This window comes from Vidua macroura, chromosome 15 (genome assembly GCF_024509145.1).
Source record: "Vidua macroura isolate BioBank_ID:100142 chromosome 15, ASM2450914v1, whole genome shotgun sequence".
NCBI lineage: Eukaryota > Metazoa > Chordata > Aves > Passeriformes > Viduidae > Vidua > Vidua macroura.
In genome coordinates this window covers 14530009-14558005 of record NC_071585.1, presented here as the reverse complement: position 1 = coordinate 14558005, position 27997 = coordinate 14530009, and the positions used below count along the sequence as shown (strand labels likewise).

The 27997-nt window shown below is 45.7% G+C and overlaps 2 protein-coding genes and 1 long non-coding RNA gene across 3 annotated transcripts in view; 1 reads left to right on the top strand and 2 right to left on the bottom strand.

Annotated features, from left to right (window-relative positions):
• The window catches only part of CLINT1 (clathrin interactor 1), a 46121-nt gene extending 44238 nt beyond the window's left edge, over positions 1-1883 (top strand). Inside the window, exon 12 of the mRNA XM_053991191.1 lies at positions 200-1883. Coding sequence (XP_053847166.1) covers positions 200-540 — 341 coding nt within the window. The 3' untranslated portion in view covers positions 541-1883. The remainder of the gene's footprint in view (positions 1-199) is intronic.
• A 102-nt stretch (positions 1884-1985) lies between these two features.
• Positions 1986-12634, bottom strand: LOC128814888 (uncharacterized). Its single transcript, XR_008439495.1, has 4 exons — positions 12562-12634; positions 11300-11414; positions 7728-7839; positions 1986-2934 (listed from the first exon to the last, which is right to left on the bottom strand). It is a non-coding gene; the product is annotated as an uncharacterized LOC128814888 (long non-coding RNA).
• Positions 12635-13495: 861 nt separating this feature from the next.
• Positions 13496-27304, bottom strand: LSM11 (LSM11, U7 small nuclear RNA associated). The gene is made up of 4 exons (XM_053991336.1): positions 26896-27304; positions 22802-22941; positions 21981-22064; positions 13496-20482 (listed from the first exon to the last, which is right to left on the bottom strand). The coding sequence occupies exons 1-4, from the start codon at positions 27302-27304 to the stop codon at positions 20099-20101; spliced, it is 1017 nt and encodes a 338-aa protein (XP_053847311.1). The 3' UTR covers positions 13496-20098.
• Positions 27305-27997: the final 693 nt, after the last annotated feature.

Genomic DNA, 27997 nt, shown 5'->3' with positions numbered 1-27997 from the left:
CTGGGCAGCCCTTTCCAGTGCCTCACCACCACTTCAGTAAAGAAATTCCTCCTGATGTCCAAATCAGGAAATAGCTGCAAGCCTGGCCATCATATCCATGTTCACAGCAATGACCACATGAGTTCCTTAAAACACATGAGCTCCTTCAGCATGACCAGGTTCCACCCAGTGATTTTTGTGCTCTTTCTCTTCGCTGCAGATATGCAACAACCGATGAATGTCATAACGCAGAACTTTGCAGCTGTGAACCTCAGCCCCCAGCCCAACATGATGCCCGTGCGACCGCAGAGCAGCGCGCTGCTGGGAGGGCCCATGGGGCTGGCAGTGCCCGGGGTGATGTCAGGTACGATGGGCATGGCCTCCATGGCCCCCACGCCCATGATGAACCAGGGAATGATGGGCATGAACATGGGAGTGCCGGCCACAGGAATGGGCACTATAGGAATGGGGGTACCCAACATGGCTATGACCTCTCTGACTCCTGGGACTGTACAACCCAAGCAAGATGCCTTTGCAAATTTTGCCAATTTTAGCAAATAAAGATTGTAAAATAAATAAATAAAATGAAATTAAAATAAATGGGCAGACTGAATGAAGGATTTTTAGCTGCACAAATATAGCTGGGGAAGGGATGGGAAACACTGATCAATTTTTTTTTCTTTAGCAGTTAAAGTGTCTACATAAAGAACCAAAAGCTATTTTCTAAGTGTTGAAATAACTAGTGTTCAAATTCTGGAGAGGTCAGAGATTCTTCTAAGGAATGTGTTTGATGATTTTGCAAAATAATTTGTATTAAGACCATCAAAAAACCTTTCCTACATAGAAGAACCGATTTTAACTTTGAGACTTGATGGAAGACTGGATTGGGGACTGGGTAAAAATGTTTGAATCTAATTTTATACTTTTCTTTTTTCTTGAAGAGCTTTGACTTTCTTTTCCCCCTCTCCCTGATCGCTTTGTCATAATTGGATCATTCCTTTTACTACCACTGAGTTCACAATTGTGAAGTCACTCAAGTACTATGATCAGTTTTTTATAAGAATATATATTTTTGTCCAAAAATGGCTTACATATGTGACTATGGCTAATTCAAAGGGACCTGGAATGTATATATACTTTTGCTAATGTTCCAGCCACACTGCTGTATTACCCAAATTTTTATTGTAAAAATCCTCTCTCAGCAATTCGGTGATCAACAGATTTTTGGGGTCTTAACGTGCTTCTAATGTTACAACTGATATCCCGTGCAAGTCTGGGAGAAGCTTTATCCAAGACTGCTGGAAGATTTCCTTTCAGAAAACTCCAGAAAATGCACTTTCTTGGAGTTCTTTTCCAGTGGCACTTGGCATCCTTTGTAGCATCAACGTCCCTAAGGAGCCACTGGTTTAGGGCATCAGCAGCAGGTGAATCACACTTCAGTGATGTAAATCTAGAACCTAACTTAATCCAATGGCATTGGATCCTGACTTTTATACAACACTTGGTGATTCTTTTGTGTAAATATGGCATTAGCAGCTGTGGAATCCAATAGAGGAGTAAAAAAATATATATATATTAATAAAGGAGACCTGTAGCAGTCAAAGATTTTACTGATTTACTGAAAGCAAAAGAGTGAATTAAGGTTTTGGGGGGTTTTGGTTTTCCTTCTGTAATTCTGCATTTAAGTTCACATGAATCAAGATTTTAGAATCTGGAACACAAAGACATTGTTATATTCACAAGCTGGGAATATTAAGAATAAGCACTATACTATAGGTATGAAATTTATTGCCTCCCTTTTCTTATGTTGGATTTCTTTTTTATTATTAAATTGATAAAACTTTGTTTCCATTGTATTCATAATGTTCTGTTATACATAACATTAAAATGTTCATTAAAATCAATGTTGGGCTGCTTTTCCTTTCATTCCATTTGACGTTTATGAGAGCATTTGGGAAAAAAAATAATTATAATTTGGGCAAAGTAATTTTTATAAATAATTTAAAATTGTTTAATGACTTCTTATCTGAAGCCTCTCCTATCTGGCTCTACTGTTAGGAATTAAAAATGAAGCAGGCAAGATATCCTGACCCGCTCCAGCCTTGCTAATGCTCCATCTACAACATTTCTAATTAGGCAGAAATTCATGTACTTCAGCTAAGTGGTAATGAAAAGTGATTCATTTGCTGAATAAGAGATGAGAGTGAGTGTAATTAGCTGACTGCGGTTTTTAATCTTTCAACAATTCAATGTGTTTAAATTAGTTTCAAAGAATAGGAGCTTTCAAGTGTTGTTACATCAAAGTAATCAAGGCAGCCTTCAATGGCTGAGTAGGAGAGATGGCTCTGGTTCCTGTTCTGAAACCTTTACACTTATTTGGAATAACCATCTTCAAACCCTCTCATTGGAACAGATGGGAGGGCTCAGACTGGTTCAATGTATGCAGAATTATGGTGGGAAGGAAGCTCCTTCCAGGGCTGGGAGATGGGGCTGAGAAAAGCTAAACCTGGAGTCAGTGTTGTTATCCTGTCGTGCTGGTGCAGTGTTTCTCAATCCTCCTTGGAAGGTTTTGGGATGAATAGGATGAGTCTGTTCCTTATGCTGTCCTTCTAAGGTGGGTTTGGCCAGTGAAATAGTCAGCTCTGAGTTGAAGGACCATGTGTCCCTGTTCAGGTTGTTCACATCTCTTCAGAGGAACCCTTGGTTTTGGTTCTAATTGACATTGGTGATAATGAAGCAGATTTGTCAGGGGTTGCAGTAACTCCAGTGGAAAACGTGGTCCCTTTGGGCTGGTCTTTGTGGTTGTGCCAATTACACCTCAGTCAAGGGTGCCCTGGCTCAGGGAACAGCCGTAGGGAGTGACCTGATCTCTGTTCATCCCATGGGTCAATATCCTCCATATGAAGCAGGGAGTTGTGGAGTGTGAGAAGCAGCTTTGTCAGCCAGCCAGGTTCTCTGCAGGTGGGTGAGAACAAAGTCCTTCAAACAAAAACAAACATCAGAAAACAAACCCTGGAAAGATTCCTTCAGAAGGTGGGCCAGGTGCATCTCTGTGCATCTTTTCTACAGTGATGAGAGGCTGCAAGTTTTCTCCCCAGCTCAAGCACATAGATCATGGGTAGCAGTGCTTAGCAGAATGTGGTTTACATCTTTAAATAAAGACTGAATATAAAATGGGTACTTGCTTAAAACAATATTGAACTTGTTTAAGATAAATACCATAAAATGTTTCCATCTCTGATATTTCAGGTCTGAACCAAATAATATCCTTAAGCTAGAAATTACCTTTCTGGTTGAAAATAAAAATGAGCTACTGTGTGAATAGGGACAGGTCTGCCAGTTATCAACTGCTGTATTACAGAATTAGAATATAACCAAAATCATGCTGCTGTGTTAGTACAGTTGCTTTCTTTGTTTTTGAAGCCAGGTCCAGCTGTACCTGTATCTCTCCAGAAGAGTTTGGCTGGCTGGATATATCTGTATACAGAAACATAGAATTCAATATATAGAATTACGTGATTCTGTAAATTAACTGTGTTTGGTCCTGAGAGTTAAACCTTTACCACCTCTGGATTCTGTAGCTCCTAAACCTCAAAAGAGTTCAATTAAAATGAGTGCAATCCTTTGTAAAGGTTGTCTCTATTTCAGAAGGGGAGATAAGGGCAGCAGAACCCAACTCTGTGTTTGTTTTTTTTATAGAATCATTAAAAAAAATGCATCTTGATGTGTACAAAGGAGTAATAAATTCCAGCACAGGTGCAAGTTCAATGATAACTAGAGCATCCACCATGTTCTACAAAAGAAATTATATTCAAAACAGCTAAACAAGGGTATTTATAGCAGCATCTGTTTCAGCTCTATCTGTCAGCTAAGAACAGTCTGACACAGCTTAGGGGAGGTGGGGGAGGGATTTATCAATGGAGTGTTTACATAATGCAGGCAGGCATTGTATACTCAAGGTGATACCAGCTATAACAGGATAACAAATATCTAAAGACACTTTTATTCTCAGAGGCCTTTGCTCCAGGAGTCGCTCTACAAAATTGCCTCCATGTTCCTCTGTGCTCAACTGTAAACACACTCACAGCAGATGACATTTTATACTGCCAGGCTTTTAATGCTGAGGGCATTTTTGGTTTTAATTTTTTTCCCTCCTCAGAAGTTTAATTCCAAGGTGTCACTGACTAAAATTTAGAATTGTTTCAGGCTTTCAGTTGTTTGGGGGTTTCAACCGCTTCTTCCTTTCCTGGTGATGGAAGTGCAGCTCCTTCTTGGGATGGAGTGGGGTTGTTGCTGTGTGCAGTTAGCCAGAAACCACAATCCCCAGGAACCTTTTTTGCCCAGATCCCGTGGACTTGGAGCTGACTTCAATGTTTTAAACATTTCCATGGGCAAAGGGCTTCCTGGGGGTAGTGGTGGTAGCCCTGCTTCTGGGAGCTACTTTTAGAGCTTTGAGCAAAGAAGTTGCAAAGACATCTCGGTGAGCTGGGTTAATGTTGTGAGACTCAGAAGGATGGCTCCTGGAATTTGTAGGTCAATCTCTACAGCTTGTTCAATGATCTGGTCACAGTTTTATCTAGCTGGGATGCTGTGGAGTTTTTTTTCTCCATGTAAAATGACCTTTAAAAACTGAGATGTGTCTCATTTTCATTTTTTATGTGCTTCTGCATCCACTATTCACCTAAGGAATGATAAGAGGTAAGAGAAAACTGCAGAATGGGGAAAATTAAGAAAGGTGCCTTTGCAGAACTCAGTGTATCCCTGGATTCTGCAGCTGGGGGTCCTTTACATGGAGTAATCCAGTCTCCACTTCTACGTAAGTCCTGTGTGTGTACAACAGCAAAGGCTCAGCTCATCTCTGTTTTTAAAAATGTCTTTACTCCTCACAAATTTCCAGACTTTTTTTTTTTTTTTAATTGTGCCATAAGGTACCAGCTCAGTAATTAACTGGTTCTTTAATCGAGCTACAATTACTTTGTTTCATGAGAAGGGAAAAAAAAGAATGCATACCAAGACAGAGCTACTTTCGACATCTGGGAACCTCCTAACAGCTGGCTATCTAATGAATATGCATCTGCTTAAGAGGCTGTAGGCCATTAATAAACCAATAGATATAAAACAGAAACAATCTTTGTCAGCTTCAAATGAGATTGGATTCAATGTGCTGTGAAGTGTCACTGTCACATTGAATCGAGCCGGGGAGGTTAACGGCGGCTCCGCGGTGGAGAAGGCGGAAAAGCGGCTCCAGCGCCGGGGCAGGGACAGGGCTGGGCCCGCCGAGCTCTGCGGGTGGCTGCTGCTGCCTTTTGCCTCCTCATTTCTCCTGGTACCAGTTGGGTTTGAGGCCTTTTGTTTGCCACTGCAGCAGTTGTGTCTATTTGGGTCTGACCCAGGAGGATGTGGGGTTTCCCACACAAATGATTGGAGCGACGCAGGAATCGCTCACGTGAATAAATGACTGGGGAGAAGTTACAGGAATGTGATAAAAATGCACCTATTTGACTGAGACCTGGGGCTTTGTAAGGAGGCTCAGAAAAGCCCCTGAGCCATGTTGTACAAAAGGATTGTTGTAGGGTGAAATAAATCCCCTCAAAACAGTGACAGTGACCTCATGTGACTGTACAGGTATCTCTGACCCCTCAAGAGTTGTATCTGTGCTTGTTCCAAGGCACAGATATGTTGTCCCAAGCTGTACCAGCATTTGGTACCTTACAGTTGTTCTGTGCCTTTGTTTCCTGTGGCAGCTCCCATAAAATGTGAAATGGATTTCTTTTCGGGCTCTCTGTCCTTTCTGCACAGCCTGTGTTAGTCCAGTTTGTCCCTCCTTTCAAGAGATGGTCACCCCATGCAGGGGCCACTCGCAGCAGTGGAGGAACGGTACCTAGGTGGCATTTTCCTGTGAGAAAATCCATTATTTCAGCTAAGCCCCACTACTGGAACAGGGCACTGTCAGCTGCAGTAGAGCTGGGCTGCGGGCACCCCTGGGACAGAGGCAGCATTTATTTCATTTATTTTGGAGTTTGGGGATGTGGCATAACAGTCTGGTACCTCTCCTGGACTCTGCTTTGGAGCCAGACTCACACCATGTATGTTTCAGTTCCCAGGAAACTCTATAAATTGAGATTTGGAGTAGTTTTCTGTGCAGCTCAAGTGTAAAGAGCAGTCTTCAGTTTAGCAGAAATTGTAACACAAAGTTTTTTGCCCCCGGATTTACAGGTTTTTGTTACAAGAAAATGGAAGCAAGAGAAGTTAAAATGGGAAGATGAGTGCTCTGTAATTACTGCAGATCTTACTAGCAGCTTCTCAAGAGAGAAAATTTGCACTCTGTATCATCACATCAATATAATTTAAACGAAAATCTGTTAATAAGATTGACTTAATTCCTAGAACAGTGTTTGTCTTACCCTTAGTTTTAAGACAGTAGATTACTCAAAGTCTCTTTCAGAGCTGCAGCCGCCCTGGTGACAAGTCTAACTTCTGAGACTTGAAGTTTTACTTCAAGGCTTGGTGTAAAGGGGAGGTGCAAACCTCTGCACTACAGCCGGGCTGGAATTTTCTCTCCTTGGTTTGCTGCTGTGCTGCCACAGCCCCTGGGCAGCAGCAAAGGCTGCACACGGTGAGGGGAGCAGGTTGGTCAGTGAGAGCCGCCCACTGCCCTCCCCGGAGCTCTTCCTTTCAGCCCAGCATCAGCAGCGCTCTCAGATTGCCATGGGTTTATCTTTTTTGAGGCAGACAAAAGACCACGAGGCAAAGGAGGGCTGTCCTTTTAAGTGCTTTCACTTTTCAAGGTCATTTGTGGAGCTTTTATCAATCAGAAAGCTAAATCCATACAGAAAGCATCTATAATGAACCAAGCATATCTCAAACCTTATCCCTTCAGCTGAATACGAATTATCCAGGAAGGTGCTTCAGTGGCCATGTTCACCAAGTTCAGCACTGTGAACATTTATAAAGTAAGCAGAGAAGCCACTACCATTGTGATTTGGCATCTATCAATTTCTTGTCTTTTTTTCTGTAACTGATTTATTAATTATGGCATCTTAATGATCTATTTAAAATAAATAAACCATTTACACAATTTCAAAGGTATTTTGTGATGTTCAGCTGATATTAAAATAGCACCAGCCTTATGTGCTTTTTCAGCAAGTGACCTAATTAGTTAATAAAGTAATTGAATATTAAAAAGGATGTTGCAAGTGATTAAAATTTAAGAGCCTTCAGAACATTATTAAAGCTATAAATCATACATCACTGTTTTAATTTGCATAGCTACAGAATTACTAATGGTCCCACATGCATAAGCTACTTGGCAATTAGTCTTTTAACAAACTGTTGGTGATACTATAAGGTTACCAAAATCTTTCCCCATTTTTGATTTGCAAACAAAATCCAGGGTTGGAGAGCACTAAGGTTAAATTCCTAAAAGCCAGGAAATTTGGTTCCTTCAGTGTTCTCCCTACCTGCCTCTGTTTGCCCCTTCTCCCTCCACCTTCCAGGCAGGAGAACACATGCTCCCAAGTCCCCCCGAGGTGTGTAAAGGAGATGAGGAAGTGTCTGCTTCCACCTTGAGCTTCCTGAACTGGCCTCCAGGTGGTTTTCCAGCCCAGTCCAATGCGCATAAATTTTCCTACCTGGTGCTGGGCCATTTTCCATTTTTCTCTCATACGCAACAGTCACAGAGTCACTTTCCTTCCCAGGAAAATGGCACTGCGCAGACAAAGGGAGTTGCTGACTGCTGGCAGTCATACCTGAGCTTTGTCCCATGGACATTGCCTTTGGGATGTGGGAGAACCACACCAGATGCTCATCACCTTCTACTCCCTATGCTGGGGCTTGCAGCTCATGGGAAATCTCAAATATCTGCAAACAAAAAAGAGTTGGAAAAATGATGGGAGCTTCTTGCCCAGCACCACGGGGCAGCCGTGGCAATGAGGGTCAGCTGCCCACGGCCCCTGGCCGAGACCTCGGGCAGGCTGCAGGCAGGAGGAGAGACAGGATGACAGTTTTCAACTTAATTAAACACAAACTGCACTGGCCAGATGAACTGCCCCGGTCTCTCCTCTCCCCAGCATTCAGCATCTCCGCAGCGGCGGCTCCTGGCCCCGGGAATGACGGCCAGCAGAGCACGGTCCAGCGCACAGGCAGAGCGCGGGCCTGTCTCTGCCTTCAGCACTCGCAGCCTGACAAGAGGCAAACAGTGCTGGGGCAAAGGGAACGACCTGGTGTGCGACGGAGCACAGCCCGGCTCCGGCAGCTCCGCGCCGGAGCGCCGAGAGCTGCGGAGCGGGGAACGGCCGGAGCTCCAGCACAGCCGCTGTGTCAGTTCCGCAGCCTCTCCCCGGAGCAGTCCTCTGGGTCGGATCGCACTGTCACCTCCTACCCGGGCTCCCCCGGGGCTCCTGGAACGGTTTCCCTGCTGCTGTTCCAGGGCCAGACTCACAGCAAATGGGGCTGCCTGAAGAGTTGCTGATTTCCCCACTGTTTTCTTTGAGGTGAGGTCTTCATAGAATCACAGAATCGTGGAATGGTTTGAGTTGGAAGGGACTTTAAATATCATCTAATTCCAACCCTCCTGCCACCCAACCAACTTTCCACTAGACCAGATTGTTCAGAATCCCATCCAGCCTGGCCTTGAACCCTTTCAGGAATGGGGCAGCCACAACTCCTCTGGGCAACCTGTGCCAAGGCTTCAACACCCTCACAGCCAAGAATTTCTCTCTAATATCGAACCTCAACTTACTCTTTCAGCATAGAGCCATTCCCCCCTTGTCCTTTCACTACATGCTCATGTCCTCTCTCTCTTTGTGAGCTGGGATTTCAGCATCCCAGCCCATCACAGGGACTGGTGCCTGTGTGGATCTTGCTCCCTGCTCCTGCCCTCATACCCTGCCCAGCTGGGTCACTGCAAGTGGCTGCCTGAGTAAGCTGTACCTTCATCTTGCCTCAAGTCTGTACCTTCAAAAGCCTCAAGACTTTTTTTTTTTTTTTTTTAAATATATAAATGGAGCAAAAAAAGACTGTACAGAACAGCATTCACATGTGAAACAAAGACACTGTTTTGCCCAGTCAGCAGAAGCCTTGGTGTAGGTTTGGCTATTAAAGTGCTACACTACCAGAATAATTTCCTTTTTGGGCAGCAAAAACTTTTCAGGAGTTTCCTTTGAAGCCCTTATTGAGGTCAGGGGCTGCAGCCCAGTAATCTCTGTGTGTCAGCCTACAGCAGTTTTGGGAAGCCCTTACACTGGATATTGTGACCACCAGCAGCTCTTTGCTCATTAGTTTACTCTTGCTAATAGATGTGAGGCTGGGGTGGAGGATGCTCTCAGCAGTGAAGCACACTGCTGCACTAACACTTGCCATGATTGCAATAGAGGGAGACAGAATCACCCTCTTTTAAGGGTCTTTTTAATTAAAACTCCAAGTTGAGGAATGGGTGACTTCAGAGCATTTTGACCCAACAAGGAATGACAAGCACGTGGCTGCTTTTAAAATAAACTAATTAATAGCCACGATCTTATCAGTATAAAACTGTCAGCACATGAGGAGGGTGGGCAAACCCAGATGCAAAGCATTTGTAAATGAGGCTGTGCACACACACAAATGTTACTGCAGTACCAGCAACACACCAAGGAACAAACTTTGAAATATCCAGCTCCAAAGGCAAACAGGAGGGGTATGGAGCTGCGTACAATTCACACCTCTGGGTTGATTTTAGGGAAAGTTACATCAAACAATCTGTTTCAGTGCACCTTGACTGCACCACCCAGTATCACTTCAATGTTGCAACATCACCGGCCAGCCCTCACGACATAGGAAGGGGACCAGAGCCCACCCAGGGTGACACATCTGCCTTTGGACCAGCATACTCTGCCCAGCTGAGATACTAACTTTTTAAACACCTGGTTTTCAAAACACTACAAACACAGGCAATTTCAGAAGCAAACACAGCTGGTGCCCCTCACCCAAACACCCTTTCCTGACACACAGTCAGGAACTGTCCCACGTACACTAACTGCTCCTTATTCCCATCTGGGATCCTTTCCCTGTGAGACACTCTTCCAAAAGACAACTAAAAGCCATTTCCCTGCTCTCACATTGGCACTCTGGACGCAAAGAGTGTGCCAAGATTATCCCCCACCCCTTTGTTCAGCTTCCCACTGCTCTCATTTCCAAGCCTCCAATACAACTGTAAGTTTTTCTCCAGCTGGTTTTTCCACCAACTTTGGGATGTTGCCTAAGAGTTGCTCACTTTTCCCCAAAAGAATCAGCAAGGAGCCCTTGCTCCCAGCAGAGGAGTGCAAGATCAGGAATGCTCTGCTTTCTGGTCCAGCTTGTCCCATTTCACAGAACAGACAGGGTCCTCATGCAGTCACAGAATCACTGAGGTTGGAAAAGACCACGAGGATAATTGAGCCCAACCTGTGACTGATCCCCACCTTATCAGCTAGACCAGAGCATGGAGTGCCATATCCATCATTCCTTGAACACCTCCAGGGGCAGTGATACCTCCCTGGGCAGCCCTCACCTCCAGGTCAGGGCTGACAACAAGGGGTGATGGCATGCATTGGTCAAAACTTAGTCGCCGTGTGTTGCCTTAGGTGCATCTCTGCAAGCTGACTTCTGGTTTGCACCAGAGCCTACAAACAGAACTCCATTATAGGCAAAACTTCTCTGGATTTGTCACAGGGAATGTGCAGACACAAATCTGAAGACCTTGCAGGGAGGCAGCACTTGGTGGAGGAAACCAAAACCATGGCAGGAGTGACAGCACAGCTCTGCCAGAGAACTCCTGTGGGTGCTTTGGGTACAGGAGCAGAGGAGTCCTGTAGCTGTCCAGCAGGGATGAGGACATGGCTGGAGGAAACACTGCCTGTGGGAGGAGTGCAGGAGCTGCTGTTGGGTCTGCTGGAACACATCGGGAAACAGCGACTGCCAGCACTGCTGCCCAGGCTGCAGAACAGGACTCTGTGGGTATCCTCACCTTGTCACATATTTACAGGCAGAAATCACAAATCATTTCTACACAATCACCAGTGAAGTAAATCCTATATAATGCTGTTGTTTGAGAACGTGGGTGCTGTGGTAGAGTTATGTGTAAATGCACCAGAGCAGGCTGGAAGAAGGAAACCAGCCCCTTGCTGTCCTGCCCTCTGGGGGACGAGGCCCAAGCTCGGTACGTTTTTTCCATCAGAAAAATGGTCAATGGAACAATTGTACAACGTGTTGATCAGGAAAAGGATGTGGGAGCTTAAGTGGAAAACCTGATGCTATCATGCTAATGGCAGAGAGCAGCAGGAAGGATGGCAAACAGGATACTCACCACGCTCAGAGGAAAGAGCTCGGAGCGATGCTGGGGCTGCATGAGGACCCTGTCCCATGACTCCAGCCATGGCACCACCCCAGGACGGCTGGATTTAGGCAGAAACGTCGGCCTGCTGCGAAGGGAGAGATGAGGCTGTGCAAACACTGCTCACAAGGCAGGGACAGGCAGCACCCAGGGCCCGACCGGGCTGTGTGAAGCACAGACCAGCGAGACACAGAGAGACACAGAGAGAGAGAAACAGCGAGACACAGAGAGAGACACAGACACAGAGAGAGACACAGCCAGGCACAGAGAGAGACACAGACACAGAGAGACACAGCCAGGCACAGAGAGAGACACAGCCAGGCACACTTCAGCACACAGACACACTCAGGCACACCCAGACACACCCCTGCACACCCAAACTCACCCAGGCACACCCGGGCACACTCAGGCACACTCGGACACACCCAGGCACACCCGGGCACACTCAGGCACACCCGGGCACACTCAGACACACCCAGACACACTCAGGCACACTCAGACACACCCGGGCACACTCAGGCACACCCGGGCACACTCAGACACACCCGGGCACACCCGGGCACACTCAGACACACCCGGGCACACTCAGGCACACTCGGGCACACTCAGGCACACCCGGGCACACTCAGACACACTCAGGCACACCCGGGCACACTCAGGCACACCCGGGCACACTCAGACACACCCAGGCACACCCGGGCACACTCAGGCACACCCGGGCACACTCAGGCACACCCGTGCACACTCGGGCACACCCGGGCACACTCAGACACACCCGGGCACACTCAGGCACACCCGGGCACACTCAGACACACCCGGGCACACTCAGACACACTCGGGCACACCCGGGCACACTCAGGCACACCCGTGCACACTCGGGCACACTCAGGCACACCCGTGCACACTCGGGCACACTCAGACACACCCGGGCACACTCAGGCACACCCGTGCACACTCGGGCACACCCGGGCACACCCGGGCACACTCGGGCACACCCGGGCACACTCAGGCACACCCGTGCACACTCGGGCACACTCAGGCACACCCGGGCACACTCGGGCACACTCAGGCACACTCAGACACACCCGGGCACACCCGGGCACACTCAGACACACTCGGGCACACCCGGGCACACTCAGACACACCCGGGCACACTCAGGCACACTCAGGCACACTCGGGCACACCCGGGCACACTCAGGCACACCCGGGCACACTCAGGCACACTCGGGCACACCCGGTTCCCAGGAGCGGCGCCAGGGCGGTGTTTGCGGCCCCGCTGCCCCGAGCTCTCCCTGCCGTCCCCTCACGGCTGCCGCGGGGTTTCCCTGCCCGCTGCTGCCCCCTGGCGGGGCGCGGGCCCGGCGGCGCTTCCAGGCCGGGAGCGGGAGCGGGAGCGGGCGAGTGAGCGGGAAGGGCCCGGCCCGTCCCCGCAGCCCCCACACAGCACGGCTGGGGGTGCCTCCGCTGAGCCCGAACCTCCCTGCACAGAGAGGGAGCACCTGTTGATCCCACAGTTCCCAGGTTGCAATGGGAATTACTCCTTCTGGCCAAGGGCAGGGACGCCTTTCACTATCCCAGGTTGTTCCAAGCCCTGTCCAACCTGGCCTTGGATACTCCCAGGGATGGGGCAGCCACAGCTTCTCTGGACAACCTGTGACAGGGCCTTACCACCCTCAGAAGAAAGAATTTCTCCCTAAAAAGAAATTTCTGATCCAAATGTATCAGCATCACTTACCATGGGATTAGAAAGGGTCCTGGAAGTCACTGGCTATGCACACTCTGGAGCAGATGCTTGGATGCTGGATCTGGACCTCCCCAGCTCCTGGAAAACCATCTCCTGATGGCATTGTGGAAGACCACACACTAAGATAACAGCCCTTTGAGTGATCAGGCAACTGGCTGTTACATTTACCAACATGAAGTTCACTTCCCTTCTGCATCTCTAAAAAAAAGTATCATGGTATTGTTACTTTGTAGATGAATACCCTTTTGTAAACACAAATGACTGGTTTGTCCCTAGTTATGCGACTAGATAGCAGCGCTTTATTCACATCTGGGAGTCTCCACCTCCAGCATCTGTCCTAACCACAGCAGTCCCAGCTCCTTCACTGACACAATACACATCAGTGTATTGGTAGAGTACAAAAAAATCATGCTTTGAGGCAAACTGTTACATGGATATATTTATTGCATTGCATTCTTAGCAATTTTAAATATAAACATTTATATCTGGAAAGCAGAATATCGCAAATTCAGTATTATCCAATATGTTCATAGCAGCATCAGCTTCCTAAGAAATAAAATGTTTAGGAAGACAGAGAAGGAATTACAAACAAGTTACACTCTCATTTCTCACCATCTGACCCAAACATGGAACTGCAGCTGTGAAACAGATATTGAAGTCACCAAATGTGACCTTGAAAACGTCAGTGATTTCAAGACTGAAGAGTGTTTTTGTACCTGATTCCCCACATGGTTTTCGTGTGCCAAGGTGAGGTTAACTAACAGTCACGAGCCTGGAGAGGGCAGAGGGTTGATGTATCTGCATTACCTGACAGAGAGAGTTTTGATAACAACACTTGGCACTTGTATAGCATTTACCACTTCCCCAGCTCCTGCAAGACAGGCAAGGAGTGCTCTTGGATGTGCTACAGCTGTGGAGCGTCAGGGAGAGGGATGGAAGCGACTTGCCAAGGCCATTCAGTGAGCAAGAGGCAGTGAAGAGAGTGGAATTTGTCAGCCCCCGACTTCCAATTCCCCGTCAGTCTGGTGGCTGGCTCATGCTGCTCCTCTGTGGCTCCCTAAGGAAGTTTTACAGGTGACTGATTGGTTAACAAGTCCCAGCCCGTGCAACTACAGTGGGTGTGTGCACCATTGAAAAGAGGTCAACCCATCTGCTTCCTTTGTAATGCCCATTTTAGTTTTAGAGAAGCCAAACATTTCTCTCATCTTGTCCTCCCCGAATAATGTGCCAGCTGAAGACACCTTGGCACAGCTGCACTTTGCTCTGAAGCAGTGGAAATCAGAAGCAATCGCTATAGGAGCAGCTTTCATTTCTTTCCTGAGGGAGAGCACTGATCTTTTGAGAGGAAAAGAGGATGGATATGTTTTCACACAAACTGATCAAACTACTTTTCATTCTAAACGAATACAAGACTGACTGAAAGTCTCAGGTGTACTAATTTTTTTTCAACAAAGTCATCCAGGTGTACACCAGAAAGCTAGAAGCTAATAAGATAGTTATCCAGGAACATCAGGAGGCATTTTCCTCCCCTGACAGGCCTTCACTTCCACCAGCTAAAAGCAAGAGCACTTACAGTGACATCTGAAAGGCTCGTAAACATCACGAGACAAGCATCTCTGCTATTTCCCCATTAAAATAGTCCTTTCTCCTGCACCCCAGGAAGCCAAGGAAAACCAAGCCTTCTCCATCCCCACCTCAAAATGGCAAATTTGCTTACTTCCTTCTCCTCCCACTGGGTTTCCTCTGCAAAATGTTGAGGCAAGCTCAAACACGTCAGTGATTAGGGGTGGATCCTGGCAGAGATTCCAGGGGCAGTTCAGGTGCTGTGAAAGGCTCACAGCCTAAGGGAGGCTGCACTCAAGAGCTGGCTCAGCATCCTCCCCTTCATCTACAGAGCTCAACTGCCCAGTGTGGCAGGATTGTAGCCAAGGCACAGGCTAGAAAACCCCTTCCCATGTCGAGGAATTAGCACCTGAGTAATTCCTGTCCCCTCCTTTGTCTTGGCCTAATCTGATGCTACTCTTGCCATCTAACACTACTCTCTGTCAGTGTGAAGCCATTCCCCCTTGTTCTGGCACTCCAGGCCGTCGTCAACAGTCTCTCTCCATCTTTCCTGTAAGCTCTCTTCAGGTACTTGAAGGCTGCAATTAGGTCATCCCAAAGCTTCTCTTCTCCAGGCTGAACAATCCCAACTCTCTCAGCCTTTCCTGGTTCACAATACTTTAATTGCAATCAGAATTTCACAAATTCTGTAAAAATTTTCTTTTCCAATACTATTTCTAGTCAGCAGCAGCCTTTCCTAATGTTCTAACAGACTGTCTTAGGATTGCTATTAGTACAAACTTGAATTTTTTAAGCCAATATCAAGAAGCAAAAGCACGAACTGAAGTAGTTCTGGGCTGCAGATGCTGCAGACCTCGGCATTCATATTTTACACTTGGCAGTGCAGGTAGGAGAGAAAACATCCTCATATTAATTGGCAGTATTTGCAGTTATGCTCTGAGGCAGACACTGGCATATACCTGAGCAGCTTCTCAGGCAAGAGCTGTCCTGGCTGAGGGAATCACTGCATCACCTCTGAAAAGGTGCAGGACTGTGCCTTCCAGTTTTATCCAGTGGCAGAGCTTGCAGTGTAAGTTGGTGCTTATAACTCTGATCTGTTTAATCAAAGACAGAAAGTTTACCTGGAGATAAACATCTTCATATACTCAGTGTTTTCAGTCTGCTGTCTCTGCTCCACTTTCCTTCAAGATTCTGGATCAAATAATTTACACCTGTCTCACTTAGGTCAGTGCCAGTAAGAAATAGAAAGGCTGAGTATGGGCAGAATGTTGGACAGAATGTCAAATTCAATAAAAATTACACAACTTTTTTCTCTGCCTCTTTTTATCCTGCACACCTATTCACCCAGTGATTCACAAGTGCAAGTGGGTGACTGCAACAACAAACTAGGAAAACCTAGCACTTTGTGAAGGAAAATAAATAACATTATTTTTCAAAAGTTAAAAAAAAATGACTTTACTCCAAAAAGTAATATTATCCAAGATAAATAATTCTTCTGACCAAATAATTCCAAAACTCTAAAGAGAACAGTATGAAAATCAAGAATAGCCAAAGGCTCTCTGGAGTCATAACTGGATGGGGTAACATTCCTTAGGGAAGGGTAAAAACCAGTGGGCACTCAGGCCTCTTCCTGCTGAGACATTGCCCTGCTGAGGGAATGCTGCAAAAGAAACAATGAATCCAAACACTGAAGGAGAAGAAGCAGATGGAAAACAGCACTCACTGATTAATTCAGTAATCACCTGCAGAGGACATGGTAAGAACTTCACTCTAGGTCAGAAAAAACCCTTCCAGGCAATTAACAAGCTGGACAAGTCAGTTGAGAGAAGGAACCAAACCCACACTTTTTTATAAGTTTTTTCCCCCTTTGGCCTTACCTTTTCTACAACCACAGCCCAAGGAGTGTTTGATAAAAAATGAAGCACCTGTGCAAAAACATTTCCTAAGAAATAATCCCAGAAATGAGAAAATATTTTAAAACTTCCTCAAATTTCCCCAACGCTTCTTTGAAGTTATTGCAGAAAACTGCTCCATGCAGTAACTGTGTACCTCACCCCAAACACACTTTAAGAAGCACTGCTGAGCACCAGGCTGAGCAAAGTCCTAGAAATACAGGACAGGTGGCAACCTGTGGATCCTTTCTAGGGAGGCTTTCATATTTGCCCAAAGCTTTTTCACTCTCACGTTGCTCTCTGTTTCTTACTCTTCATTGCTTGGCACAAAGACTCTGGTGTGTTCGTGCTCACAGCATCACTGCAGCAAGAGAGGAAAGGCTGGGAGCAAAAAAACTTTTTGAACAAAAAATTTTATGTTGAGTTTGGAAAAGGAAAATCATAGAAAAAAACAAGCAGAAACAATGAAAAAAAAACCCACTGGAAACCAAAGCTCATTTGGTTCCAACAGTTGTTTTCTTTTTCTTTTTTAAAACAGATTTAGGAGAATATTTCAGTGAGGTAGAAGAACTCATTTCAGAACATGACATTCCATTTTATTTAAAGAGCAATGTTATCTGAAGTATCGAACAAGCAAGTGACAACACACCTATAGGATCACTTGCTTCATCACAATCACGATGCTTGAAAGAGCCAAAATCCATAAGACAGCATTTTAATAATGCATTTAAAAATACACAATGCCAGAAAACGTGGGAAAAGGAAGACATTTTGGAAGATCTGAAGTTGTAGAAGAGGAAGCAGCGGTATTTAGGAAGCAGCTTGGAAATAATGAGAAAGGTGGACAGGAAAGCAGGATACAAATGAAGAACCAACAAATAATTCATTAAATCTAAACTGGAAGAGAGCAGTTTAACCAACTTCACAGATGAGAGGAAGAACATTTTAACAATGAGGTAGTGCAAAAAAAGTAGATAAACTATAATCCTTAACTAGGTTTGCTCACCAAGATGATGATTCTGGAAGAACAGGTCAGGGATGATATAAAAATCAAGGCACAAACTTAAGCTTAAGCACCAGCATTTTTCATAAAATGTAAACAAAGAAACTCATAGACGTGAAGCAACAAACATCTGTAAGGTTTCACGGAAAAACTCATTATGAAAAGAAACACTGAGACTTCCAGAAGCAACTGAGAACTTGGGGAAGTGTCAATTGACAGGAAGGGCAGCACAGCCACAAAAACATTCATAGTAGTTGTATCTTAGTTAATGCACAAGGCATAAACTAGGCAGACAAACAGAATTAAGAATATGAGGTGAAGAAAAGCAAGAATTCAATGAGATGTCACTGTATATCAGCCTGAGGGTGATCTGACACCCTTTGGTCAAATATGAAAGAAAGAGGAGAGGTCAGAACCAGTGGCCTTTGGTACTAATAGAAAAGGCAGAGAGGAGTTATCCCAAGCAGCTGAAATAAGAACAAAGCTGCCAGAAAACAGAGAGGAAAATCCCCACAGCCATAAGGAAGAAAATATTCACTTGTAATAAAAGCTGCTGGGAAGTCAGGAGCAGAGATAAGCACCTTATTTCTAGCTTCACATGTTTCTAGTAATTTGTGAGGGTTCTGGTTAGTACATAGAAAGCCAACCAGGAAAGGGTGCAGAAAGCCAGGACAACAAGAGCAGTCTTTGTAAACCAGAGTTTAGAAGGTCCTGAGGAGACAAAGTATTGACAGGAGAAAGGAAAAAAAGAGAGGGGAAAAAAAAAAAAAAAGGGAAAAACTGCAGAGCACATGAACACAGAAGGAGGGAGGGGAAACAAGAACCTCCATGAGAAGAATCTTTTCAGTGCCTAGTCTCAGTTCACAGAGGCATGGGATTACAACAGTAAAGCAACATTACAGAAGAAGCTGTAAAGAGTATTTAATTTTGTCTTTTCTTTTTTTTCCCTTGATGAAACTATTTTGCCTCAACAGTACTTTTTATTCTGTCCCAGGCTGAACTTGGCTTTGAGCTCAGTGGCTGAGCTCATCAAACCCCATGTCATATGAAATGTTGACATAAGTTTCAAGCTCCCCCAGAGGCAAACAGCTGCTTTGTGTGCCCAGAATGCCTGCTAAATGATTTCTGTGATTCACCCAAACACCAGACATATCCCTAACAACCAAGCAAGCAGAATGCTGCATCTGCAGCAACAGAAATCCATATCACCCACAGTACAGCCACTCAATTTGAGAACTCAGGGCATCTATATGCAATGTAAGTCCTGCTACAAAGCAATTTCCCAACTTCAGCTTAAACACACAGAGCTGCTGCAAAGCACAAGGCAGTTGAAATGAATACAGAATAGCAGCATGAAATCTCCTTTGACAACAAAGGGAACAGGCTACATAATGGAACAGCTTCATTTACCCTCAAACTTCTGCAGGTAGGTTTTTTGGAAAGCAGTTTATACCTGCAGAACCCTAGCTTGACCTGCAATAATTCAACAGCCTTGCTAAAATGAAACACTGATGAGTTGAGTTTGACTTCTATACTTCAAAACCTTTTCATGCACATCTCCAAAACTCAGCTGGAATTAGATGATGCATCCCTCACATGGACAGGAAAGACCCATGAAGGTTCCTGCTCCATGAGAACTGCTGGAGACACAGCAGCTCTGGTTTCAATAGAGGGAGTCTGAAAGGTGTTTAAAATACAGGACAGGTGTGCTCAGCACAAACACACCTGAGAAAAACCCAATCTTTGCCAGATTCACTCTTAACACTAAGTAGCAAGTGGGTGAAAAATAAAAGGACAGTTTTCCATCTTCACCCACAGATAAACTCCAAACAGGGAGGTCTCTGAGTCAGCTACATCATCTGCTTGCTGGTGACACAGGGCCAAAGCACAGCATTACAAAGAGAGCCTAAGCTTGATACTGGAAACAAGTTACAGTCCTGCCATCACCCACATTAAAAGAATACTTTGCAGTTAAGAGGTTTTCTATCACACAGAGCATTACAGAGCTAACTATGGTAAAGAGGCCAGTAGCCATCAGCAGGATGTGATTCCAACGTTTTATAAACTATTTCAAAATGACTGTCAAAATTATGTCTGGAAAAGAGGACATCCATGTAACAGCAGCAGATAAACTGCTGGTTTCATTAACAATTTCCTCTTCATATTACTCAGAATGTGCAAAAGAGCATTTCTGATTTATTGCCGGTCCAGATCTTATCCTTAAATGTGTGTCAGAAGTAGCTCCTGTAACAGAGTACACCAAAATTCTTTTACAACCCTCTCCATTTATCTTCTTTTTTAAGAAACAGTGGGATCTGTGCTTAACTCCCTCATATCACAGAAACAACTCTGTTGCTGACCTTCTCCTGAGACCCTCAACAGGGATCTAAGGAGGCTGCTTTGGCATCAAGCCCAGGATGCTTAAGTTACAATTCTTTCCCCTACCTTGAGGTGGCAATGGGAAACCAGCCACGGTACCGTCCTACTCAATGACAACTCTAAATAGCAATGGGAGCTGCAGCAGCAAGTCATGCTATCAAATAAATACGCTGACAAAGGCTCAGCCAAGTCAATGTGCTAAATGGACAAGCAAGACATTCTCTCCTCGAATAAAGATCTGGTTTATGTGGCGTCTGAACACCTGCTGATAATCCACCTTGGGCCGCCTCCTCCTCCGGGACTGGCTCCTCGCTCGGGCCCCACCACTGGCCCCCTCTGTGTGGGCAGTCCTGCTGCCCACATCAGCTTCACTTCTGTCACCTGGGGTCTTCTTCTCTCCAGCTCTGCCCAAGTGCTTCTGCCTCTCATGCTCCTCTTCTGCTCTCCCTCGTCCAGATCCAGCCTTCAAACTCAGCATCTGAGAGTCATTTGTCAGGGCCAGCTCCTCTGAGACAGTCTTTGAGTCAGCTCCCTTCTTCCCCGAGGATTCCTGCAGCTTGAGTCTGTCAAACAGCTGCAAAAGGACAGTTGTATCTATGACCACACTCATAAAACAAGAGAGGCTGCTTGTTCCACACTTCTACATTGTATTTTCATGTACAATCCCAAATCAGCTCACAAGACACAGTGATAAATCTCCACCAGCAATAAAGACCACGTTTGCTTACCAAAGTCAGTGACAGAAGGTGAATGAGTCTCTTGCATGGTCATGACTGTCTTAATGTGAGCTCCAAGGAATTTAATTTCAGGAGCAACACTGCTGTGTGGTAGCCTTTAACTTTGGTAAGGAGAAACAGAGATACCAAGTTGCTCCTACAGCTCACTTTTCCCCATGTTCTTTTAATGTTGTCAGACAGTTTTAGAGAGATTTCCATCCTTGTATCATGAATCCCTAAGATAAGGGGCCTCCATTAGCAGAGTCTGTACACTGAAAAACTGAGGGATCTTTTGTGTTCCCCAAGACAAACTAAAAGATGACATGTGGGTATTCTGGGAGGGGAGCAGACCACAAACAACAGAAAAATAATAAAAATTACAGCAACAGACCCAAAGCAGTGTATGAACTCATTAATCTAAGAACACATGGTGCTGAAACTGGAAAAGAAATTGCTTTTACTCTGGCAGCAGACAAGCTTTTATGAAATAATGACAAATAAGATTTTTCGATAGCCTGTCTCTTCCCAGCAACAGGCTGGAGAGCCAATGCTTGTGAGAGTGAGCTAAAGGAACAATGACAACTTGATTATTTTTAACTAAACTTTAAAAGAAGGAAGGGTGGGATCTATCAGAAAACAGATTTAAATGGCAGGAATTTGAAAGCAAACTCCTCACAATGAAACAGTTTAAATGCTTTTGTGATGCTTCTCTGATGTTCAAAAGGCCTGGAGCTGTTGCCATTCAACGGGCACTGCCCTGTCACATTTTTTTCCCTTCATTGTTCAGAAGTTCATCTATCATCTCTTCGCTTGTCAACATGGTAAACAACTCTATTTGCAGCTGGATCCTAGAGAGTGGAGAGCTTTGGAGATCTTGGGCTTCACAGTACCCAGACTGGAAGCTCAAGTGACCAAAGAGCTGTGCTGCTTCTCTGGCTGCAGACATAGACTGTGCCCTGAGGAACTTCAGTACCAGAGGGATGCTCTGCCACATTCCCTGGCAAGACAAACACGGACCCGATCAGTCACAGGTGCAAAAACCACACAGAACAAATCTCACATCAAAACCCACAGAGTGAGCTTCTAGAAGTTCAGCACATCACATTAAGCAGAGGCAACAACTCTGATCTGATTCTAAAGTGGAGCTTTAGTAACACTGAACTACTAAAGTATTTTCAGAAAGATTAGAAAACATTTTGGGTATTTTTCTGCTCAGTTCAAGTTATTTTAGAGTCATCTGTAATAAAAGGAGGTAAAATATTTCAAATGTAAGCATGGGTTCCAAATCAATGCTCCCCTTTTATTACTTTGAAAAAGGAGATTCTAATAAGAAAGAAAACAGCAGATGTCACCTACTCGGGTCAGTGAGAGCTGAGGTTCTGCATAGAAGGCTTTGCCCATTACTGGTTTCCTGTAAGTCTCATCCACATCTGTCAGGGCCTAAAAAAGATAAAAGAAACTGAAAGATTGAAATTAAAATAAAACATGAAGCAGCTTTGGATCAGCTTTGTGTCAAAGCATTATGAAATTATGTTCTGAGAGAAAATCCATCCCAGGAACAAGCTGTGCTTTGGAGCTGGTTTGTTACTGAGGTATAAAAGCAGCAGCTAAGTTCATTCTGCATTACTTGCAAAATCTCTGTGATCCTCGTCTGCAAAATCCTTCCCTCCTCCCCATTTCCAAACTTTCCACACCTCCAGGCTCACAAATATTTAATAGCTGCTTTTCCATCTACTGTCTTTAAGATCTTCACAGGGTAAAAAACAGGGAAAAGCTTTTGTCACTGGCAGCTCAGTGATGTCAGTGAGAGAAAACACACCAGCACCCACCACTATAGAAAGATTGGGTTTTGCAGAGAAAGAAAGCTCTGGAAGCTTCTGATATTCCTCATATTCCACCTTCCTGTGTTCTTACACAAAACCTCTGAAGATGCTGGAAACTCTTCAAAGCTTCTCTCTCACCTAAAACCTCTCTAAGATGGTTGGGCACCTCCCAGATGTACCAGTCCAACACCAAGTACCACTCAAGTCTGAAACCCAGCACTTGGTACCAGAACAAATTAGTTTGTGAACCACAAAACCACATGAACCTTCCCTATATGTCATTTGCTTAAACCTGTTGCAAATTTCAAGTTTTCAATATAACAGTTACAAATCAAGGGCTGGAACAACAATTACCATATTCCAGAATTTGTCAAATGCAACCAAAAACCCTGTGCAGACTCCACGAAGCCCTTTGAAAGTGCGGATGTGGACATTAATTCTGACACCATCTCGGACACAGCGATGAAGCTCCCCCAGTGGGCTGCCTTCATGGACTAGAACAGAAAGAAAACATCACAAAATATACAGAATTATAGAACAGAATTGTAGAATGGCCTGAGTTGGAAAGATTGATTAAAGACCATCTTCTTTCAACTCCCTCCCACAGGTAGGGACAGTTTCCAGTAGACCAAGGTTGCTCAGAGCCCCATCCAGCACGGCCTTGAACACTTCCAGGGTTGGGACAGCCACAGCTTCTCTGGACAATCTGTGCCAAGGCCTCACCACTCTCACAGCCAAGAATTTCTCTCTAATATCTAATCTAAACCTACTTTTTTTTTTCAGTTTGAAGCCATTCCTGCTTTTCCTGTCACTACACATTTTTGTAAAAACTCTCTCTTCAGTATCTGTCTATCTAAAAACCATGTAGAAATCCACTCTATGTACAAGTATGGCAGAGCTTGGCACAACACTTGTGTTCACAACAATAGCAATGAAGAAGCCCCAAGCACTGTAGCACACTGTGGTTGCCATTACCAGACCACCAAAATTCTTCTTACAATGGGAAGAGCCAAGACTTTAGAAAATATGAAGGTTTTGCTTTACATAGCCTGCAGCCAAATCAGCCTTAGCTGAAAATCTTTTTGCTACATTTCAAAAACATGCCAAGTAATCTGAACTGTAAATAAAAGTGGTTGAGAGGGAACAGAAAGCTCACGGGGGCAGAGTTAGTTCCACAGAAAAGACAAACGCCTGGTTAAGGCTACCTCGGATTAATTATGAGCTGTGAATAAAGAATTGTAGCAGATTTGTTCCTTTTCTGAATTTCTGAAACAATGAATGACTCAAAATCCTTCAACTTACTAAACTGGATCAGTTTAAACTGATGAAAATGCATTGTTTCGGTTAAGATTTCAGCAGCCAGCTGAACATCCTTCAAAGTCCTACAAGTCTTTGGCAAGGAAATAAAATTACTCTAAGGAGCAGCCAGCAATTAAACCATGCTAAAGCCCAAGGCAACAACGCTTTAACCAGGGCAAAAGTGAAGGAATTCTGTAAAACATACAGCTTGCCTGGCTCACACAAGCCTTGTCTTCACACCAGAAATCTTTGCAAGTGTAGCCTATCTAGAGGGGTAGATATTATTTACAACTTCCACATGCCTTAGTACCCACTTGCTTGTGCAAACACAGCCCCAGAATTGCTGTATAATTCCTACTAAGAGTCAGGGAAAAGACTTGGTCTAAAGTCTCACATGGTTCTCCACATTAATAAAATATGTGAGCCAGAGATGATCTCTCACCTTGTGCTTTAGGGACTGTACATTCAAGATTTGATTTGCACACCAGAAAATGCTTCCTGTGAGTGTAAAGTGACTGTGTAAAACAGCTGATCTGCAGGACTGGGCTGCAGGGTAATTCATCGCCACAGCAGGGAAATCGAAATCAGTTTCCTCTGAATTAACCTAATCACATTTATTTTTTGAGATCCATTGTCTTCTTGCCAGCCCTCTCCAGCTGGATAACTGCAGGAAATTGGTTTCACACAGAGCATAAGCTGCCTCTGCACCTCCCAGCCTTGCTAAGGGGTCTTTCCATGAGCCTCTGTCTCCTTCAGCTGAACTGATAACAAACATGTTATGGATGGACAGATCCATCACAGGAACCACAGATGACACCATCATGATATCAAATTGATGCTTCCAATCAGAAAATGGTATTTTTTCTAACCAACCCTGAGAACTTACATATTAATTTAAAATCCAGACTTATTTTTAGATTTTAAGTTCAAGTATTCCCTTTACTAGGAACTCTATCTACAGCTTTTTATAGAATTCTACATCTAACTCTTATTTTCAATTATGCCTCTGTCTCTCAGCACCCAGGAAAACACTACACAGCTCTATCAAATCTACACTCTGCCCACTTTTCCTTGCTGTGTAAGGTTCTGGCCCCTCCATGGCAAACTTCCAGCTTCATCTGAGCAAAAGGGCAGAACACATCATCCACAAACCCTTCAACAACCTGACATTCACAGAAAAAAATAAAACCAGCAATGCAAGGCATTTATTTTTGGAACAAACCTCCTCTGCAAGCACCAAGGGCTGTAATGAGCAGGCTCTGCACACAACTAAATCTGCCTGTGCCTTCTGCAGTGGTAGGGACCAGCATGAACAATGTTTCAATAGACAGGGGGAAAAGTTACCTAGTTGGTACAAAAAATCCAACCCTCACCTGGATAAAATAAGCACATGCTTAATACCAGGACTCTGAAAAATGACTCAAAAACTACTGTAAGCAGAGGGCAAGCACCCCAAAGGGTGAAAATAAAGATCTAAACTCTGGTTAAGTTCAAGTCCTTGTCCTCAGGGCAGATTCCATTAAGAGGCAAGATTAGAAAAACCTCAAGAGAAAAGTTGAAATAATTCAGAACACTGTCAAACACCTTCCCACCTGCCCTGCACATGAATTCTCTGCCCCTTGGTTAATACAAAGTAATGAGAAATAGCTCCTCCTGAACTGATCCACACAGTCCAAGTTCCAAACACCTGTGGTGCAGACATGCCCTCAGTTACAGGGAAAGCACACAATTTTGGCTATAAATCACTCTTAAAACATCCCAGGCTGCTAATAGCACTTTCTGTATCAGTTGTGCCAGTCTTCTTTGAAGTCCAGACATGCATGCGTGGATATTAAGGAGGTGCTCTTAATTGTTCCTAATTTTTACAGGGTTTATTTTTTTCTCAATTTTCATCACCAGTGCAAACTGAGATATTTTTTATTAAGATCTGAAATCAACATTTCAGGTTAGTTTTCTGGAAATCCTGGGCCAACAGAACCTCTGCATTTGTGCAGAACACTAAGTGTGATACTTAGGATCATGCAGCATCTATAGTAATGAACACATTGTGTTTTAGTGTCTAAGAAAGAAAAAGGTTTTGCCTTGGGCATTCAGAATTGAACATTCTGGGCTTTGCCTTTTCATTAAAAAAAAAAAAAAAAATAAGATGATAGTGCAAAGATAATTTGATTCCAAAATGAACCCCAGTATTTTTTAATTAAGTGCGCTAAAGTTACATCTCACCTGACAGCAATGCCATTTGATTCTTGGTGTGGGGGCACAAGTAGCACCTTTTCATGTTTAGGGGATGTTTACCCTGACCGCACACAAAACATTTTTACAAGAAATATGTATCATCATCACAGCTGATGAATTTAAATTTACATCACAGCTGAGTCTCACCTCAATCCACTGCTCTGACATCCTGTTATCAGAAATGCCAGTATTTCTGCCTGCAGGATGTTTAGTTAGCAACCAAGTAACAGCAGTGTGTTACAGACTTACCCTGTGGTTATGGTTTTACTACACCCTGGACTGACCCAAATATCAGTCATGGTTTAAAATAGTGCTTTTGAGAATATAGCAGTGTCTCATCATTTTTCTCCTTAAAACCAAGAGGATGTATGTAATTCACTAATTAACAGAGCAGAACATCACCTCAACAGTCAGTGTCATCTCTGCGTGAGCAGCTCTGTGAAATGCTGTTCCTCATTCCTGCACACCATTTCAGAGAATCGCGGAATGGTCTCAGTTGGGAGGAACCTAAAAGCCCATCTTATTCTAATCCCCCTGCCATGTGCAGGGACACCTTCCATTATCCCAGGTTGCTCCAAGCCTTATCCAACCTGGCCTTGGACACTTCCAGGGATGGGGCAGCCACACCTTCTCTGAGCAACCTGTGCCGGTGCCTCTGCACCCAAATGTCATTTCCCATCACACTAAATCATTCCCCCCACACCACCCACACCCCACTATCACCCAACCGCTTCCGCCAGCCATCGCTCTCCCCTCACCCCCAACCTCCCCCAAACTCCACCGCAACTCCACGCCGGCCCAGCCGCAACCCTCCACCCAGCTCAGCACGGCCCCGGCCCTCACACCGCCCGCCTCCCCTCAGCCCTGGCTCCCTGCGCCCGCCCAGCCCGGGGCCGCGCTGCCCGCGCCCTTACGGGGCATCCTGGTGAGGACATTGCGCGGTGCCCGCCGCCGCCGCGTCGCCGTTCCGCCTTCAGCCGCCTCCTGCTCGGGGCCCGCGTTGACCATGAGGCTGCGGAGGCGCTGGATGCGCTCGGGGTCGGCGGCGGGCGGGCCCCGGCGGGACGCGCGGGCGGCGGGGGCACCGCGGCGGGCGGGGGCGGCGCGGCGGCCGTGCGGGCGGCGCAGGCCGCGCTGGAAGCTCTCGTACTCGGCGAGGTTGTTGAAGCAGGGCGCGGCGGGGAAGGGCAGCGGCGTGCGCGGCGAGTAGAGCGCCAGCAGCGGGTCGAAGCGGCTGGAGCTCACATCCAGGCGGCCGGGGCTGGGCGAGCGGCGGGAGCCCCGCGGCTCCGCGCTCGCCGCGCCCGCCTCGTCCTCCTCCATGCCGGGCTGCGGCCGCCCGCACCGCCCAGGGCCGCCGCCAGGGGGCGCTGCCGCGCAACGCCGTGGGCCTGAGGGCGGAGCGGCCGCCATGGGCGGGGGAGAGCCGGGGGGGACCCGGGGGGGACCCGGGGGAGACCCGGGGGAGACCCGGGGGAGACCCGGACACCTCCCTGCTGCATCCGGCACCGGAGAACGTCCAGCTAAGGCCGCAGTGATGGCGAAGGGTCTGGAGCATCTCTCTTTTAGAAGAGGCACTGCGGGAGCTGGGCCTGCTTAGCCGAAAAGACTCAGAGAGGGGCGTTATCAAAAGGATGGTACCAAACTCTTCGCGGTGACAGGACAAGGAGCAGTGCGCACAAATTAAAACACAAGAAATTTCACCTCAAAATGAGGAAGAACTTCTTTACGTTGAGGGTGGCAAAGCACTGGAACAGCTGCCTGGGCGTGGAGGTTCCCTCTGGATCGGGGACCAAACCCCCCCGCCCCAGGCTATGAAATCCACCTGGGCAGCTGGCAGTTGCAATGCAATTTGCACTTTAACGCATAAAAGGATACACAGGGCAGAGTAATTTCACTGAGGGACAGCAAGGAAATGCTTTTTATAGGTTTTACTATAATGATTCACCATCTCCATTAATGTTTCATAAGGAGTTCCCGTATCTTTAATGCTTCTTGTTACGGCAATACATCAGC

What these genes read in the sequence shown, in the direction of transcription:
- LSM11 (XM_053991336.1), bottom strand. Translation starts at nt 27,304, where the DNA reads ATGGAGGAGGACGAGGCGGGCGCGGCGAGCGCGGAGCCGCGGGGCTCC. An exon ending in TGTCCTCACCAGGATGCCCC is followed by an intron (nt 22,942 to 26,895) that starts GTAAGGGCGCGG and finishes TTTCTGTTCTAG; the next exon opens with TCCATGAAGGCAGCCCACTG. An exon ending in CTCAGCTCTCACTGACCCGA is followed by an intron (nt 20,483 to 21,980) that starts GTAGGTGACATC and finishes GTCCTTTTGCAG; the next exon opens with CTGTTTGACAGACTCAAGCT.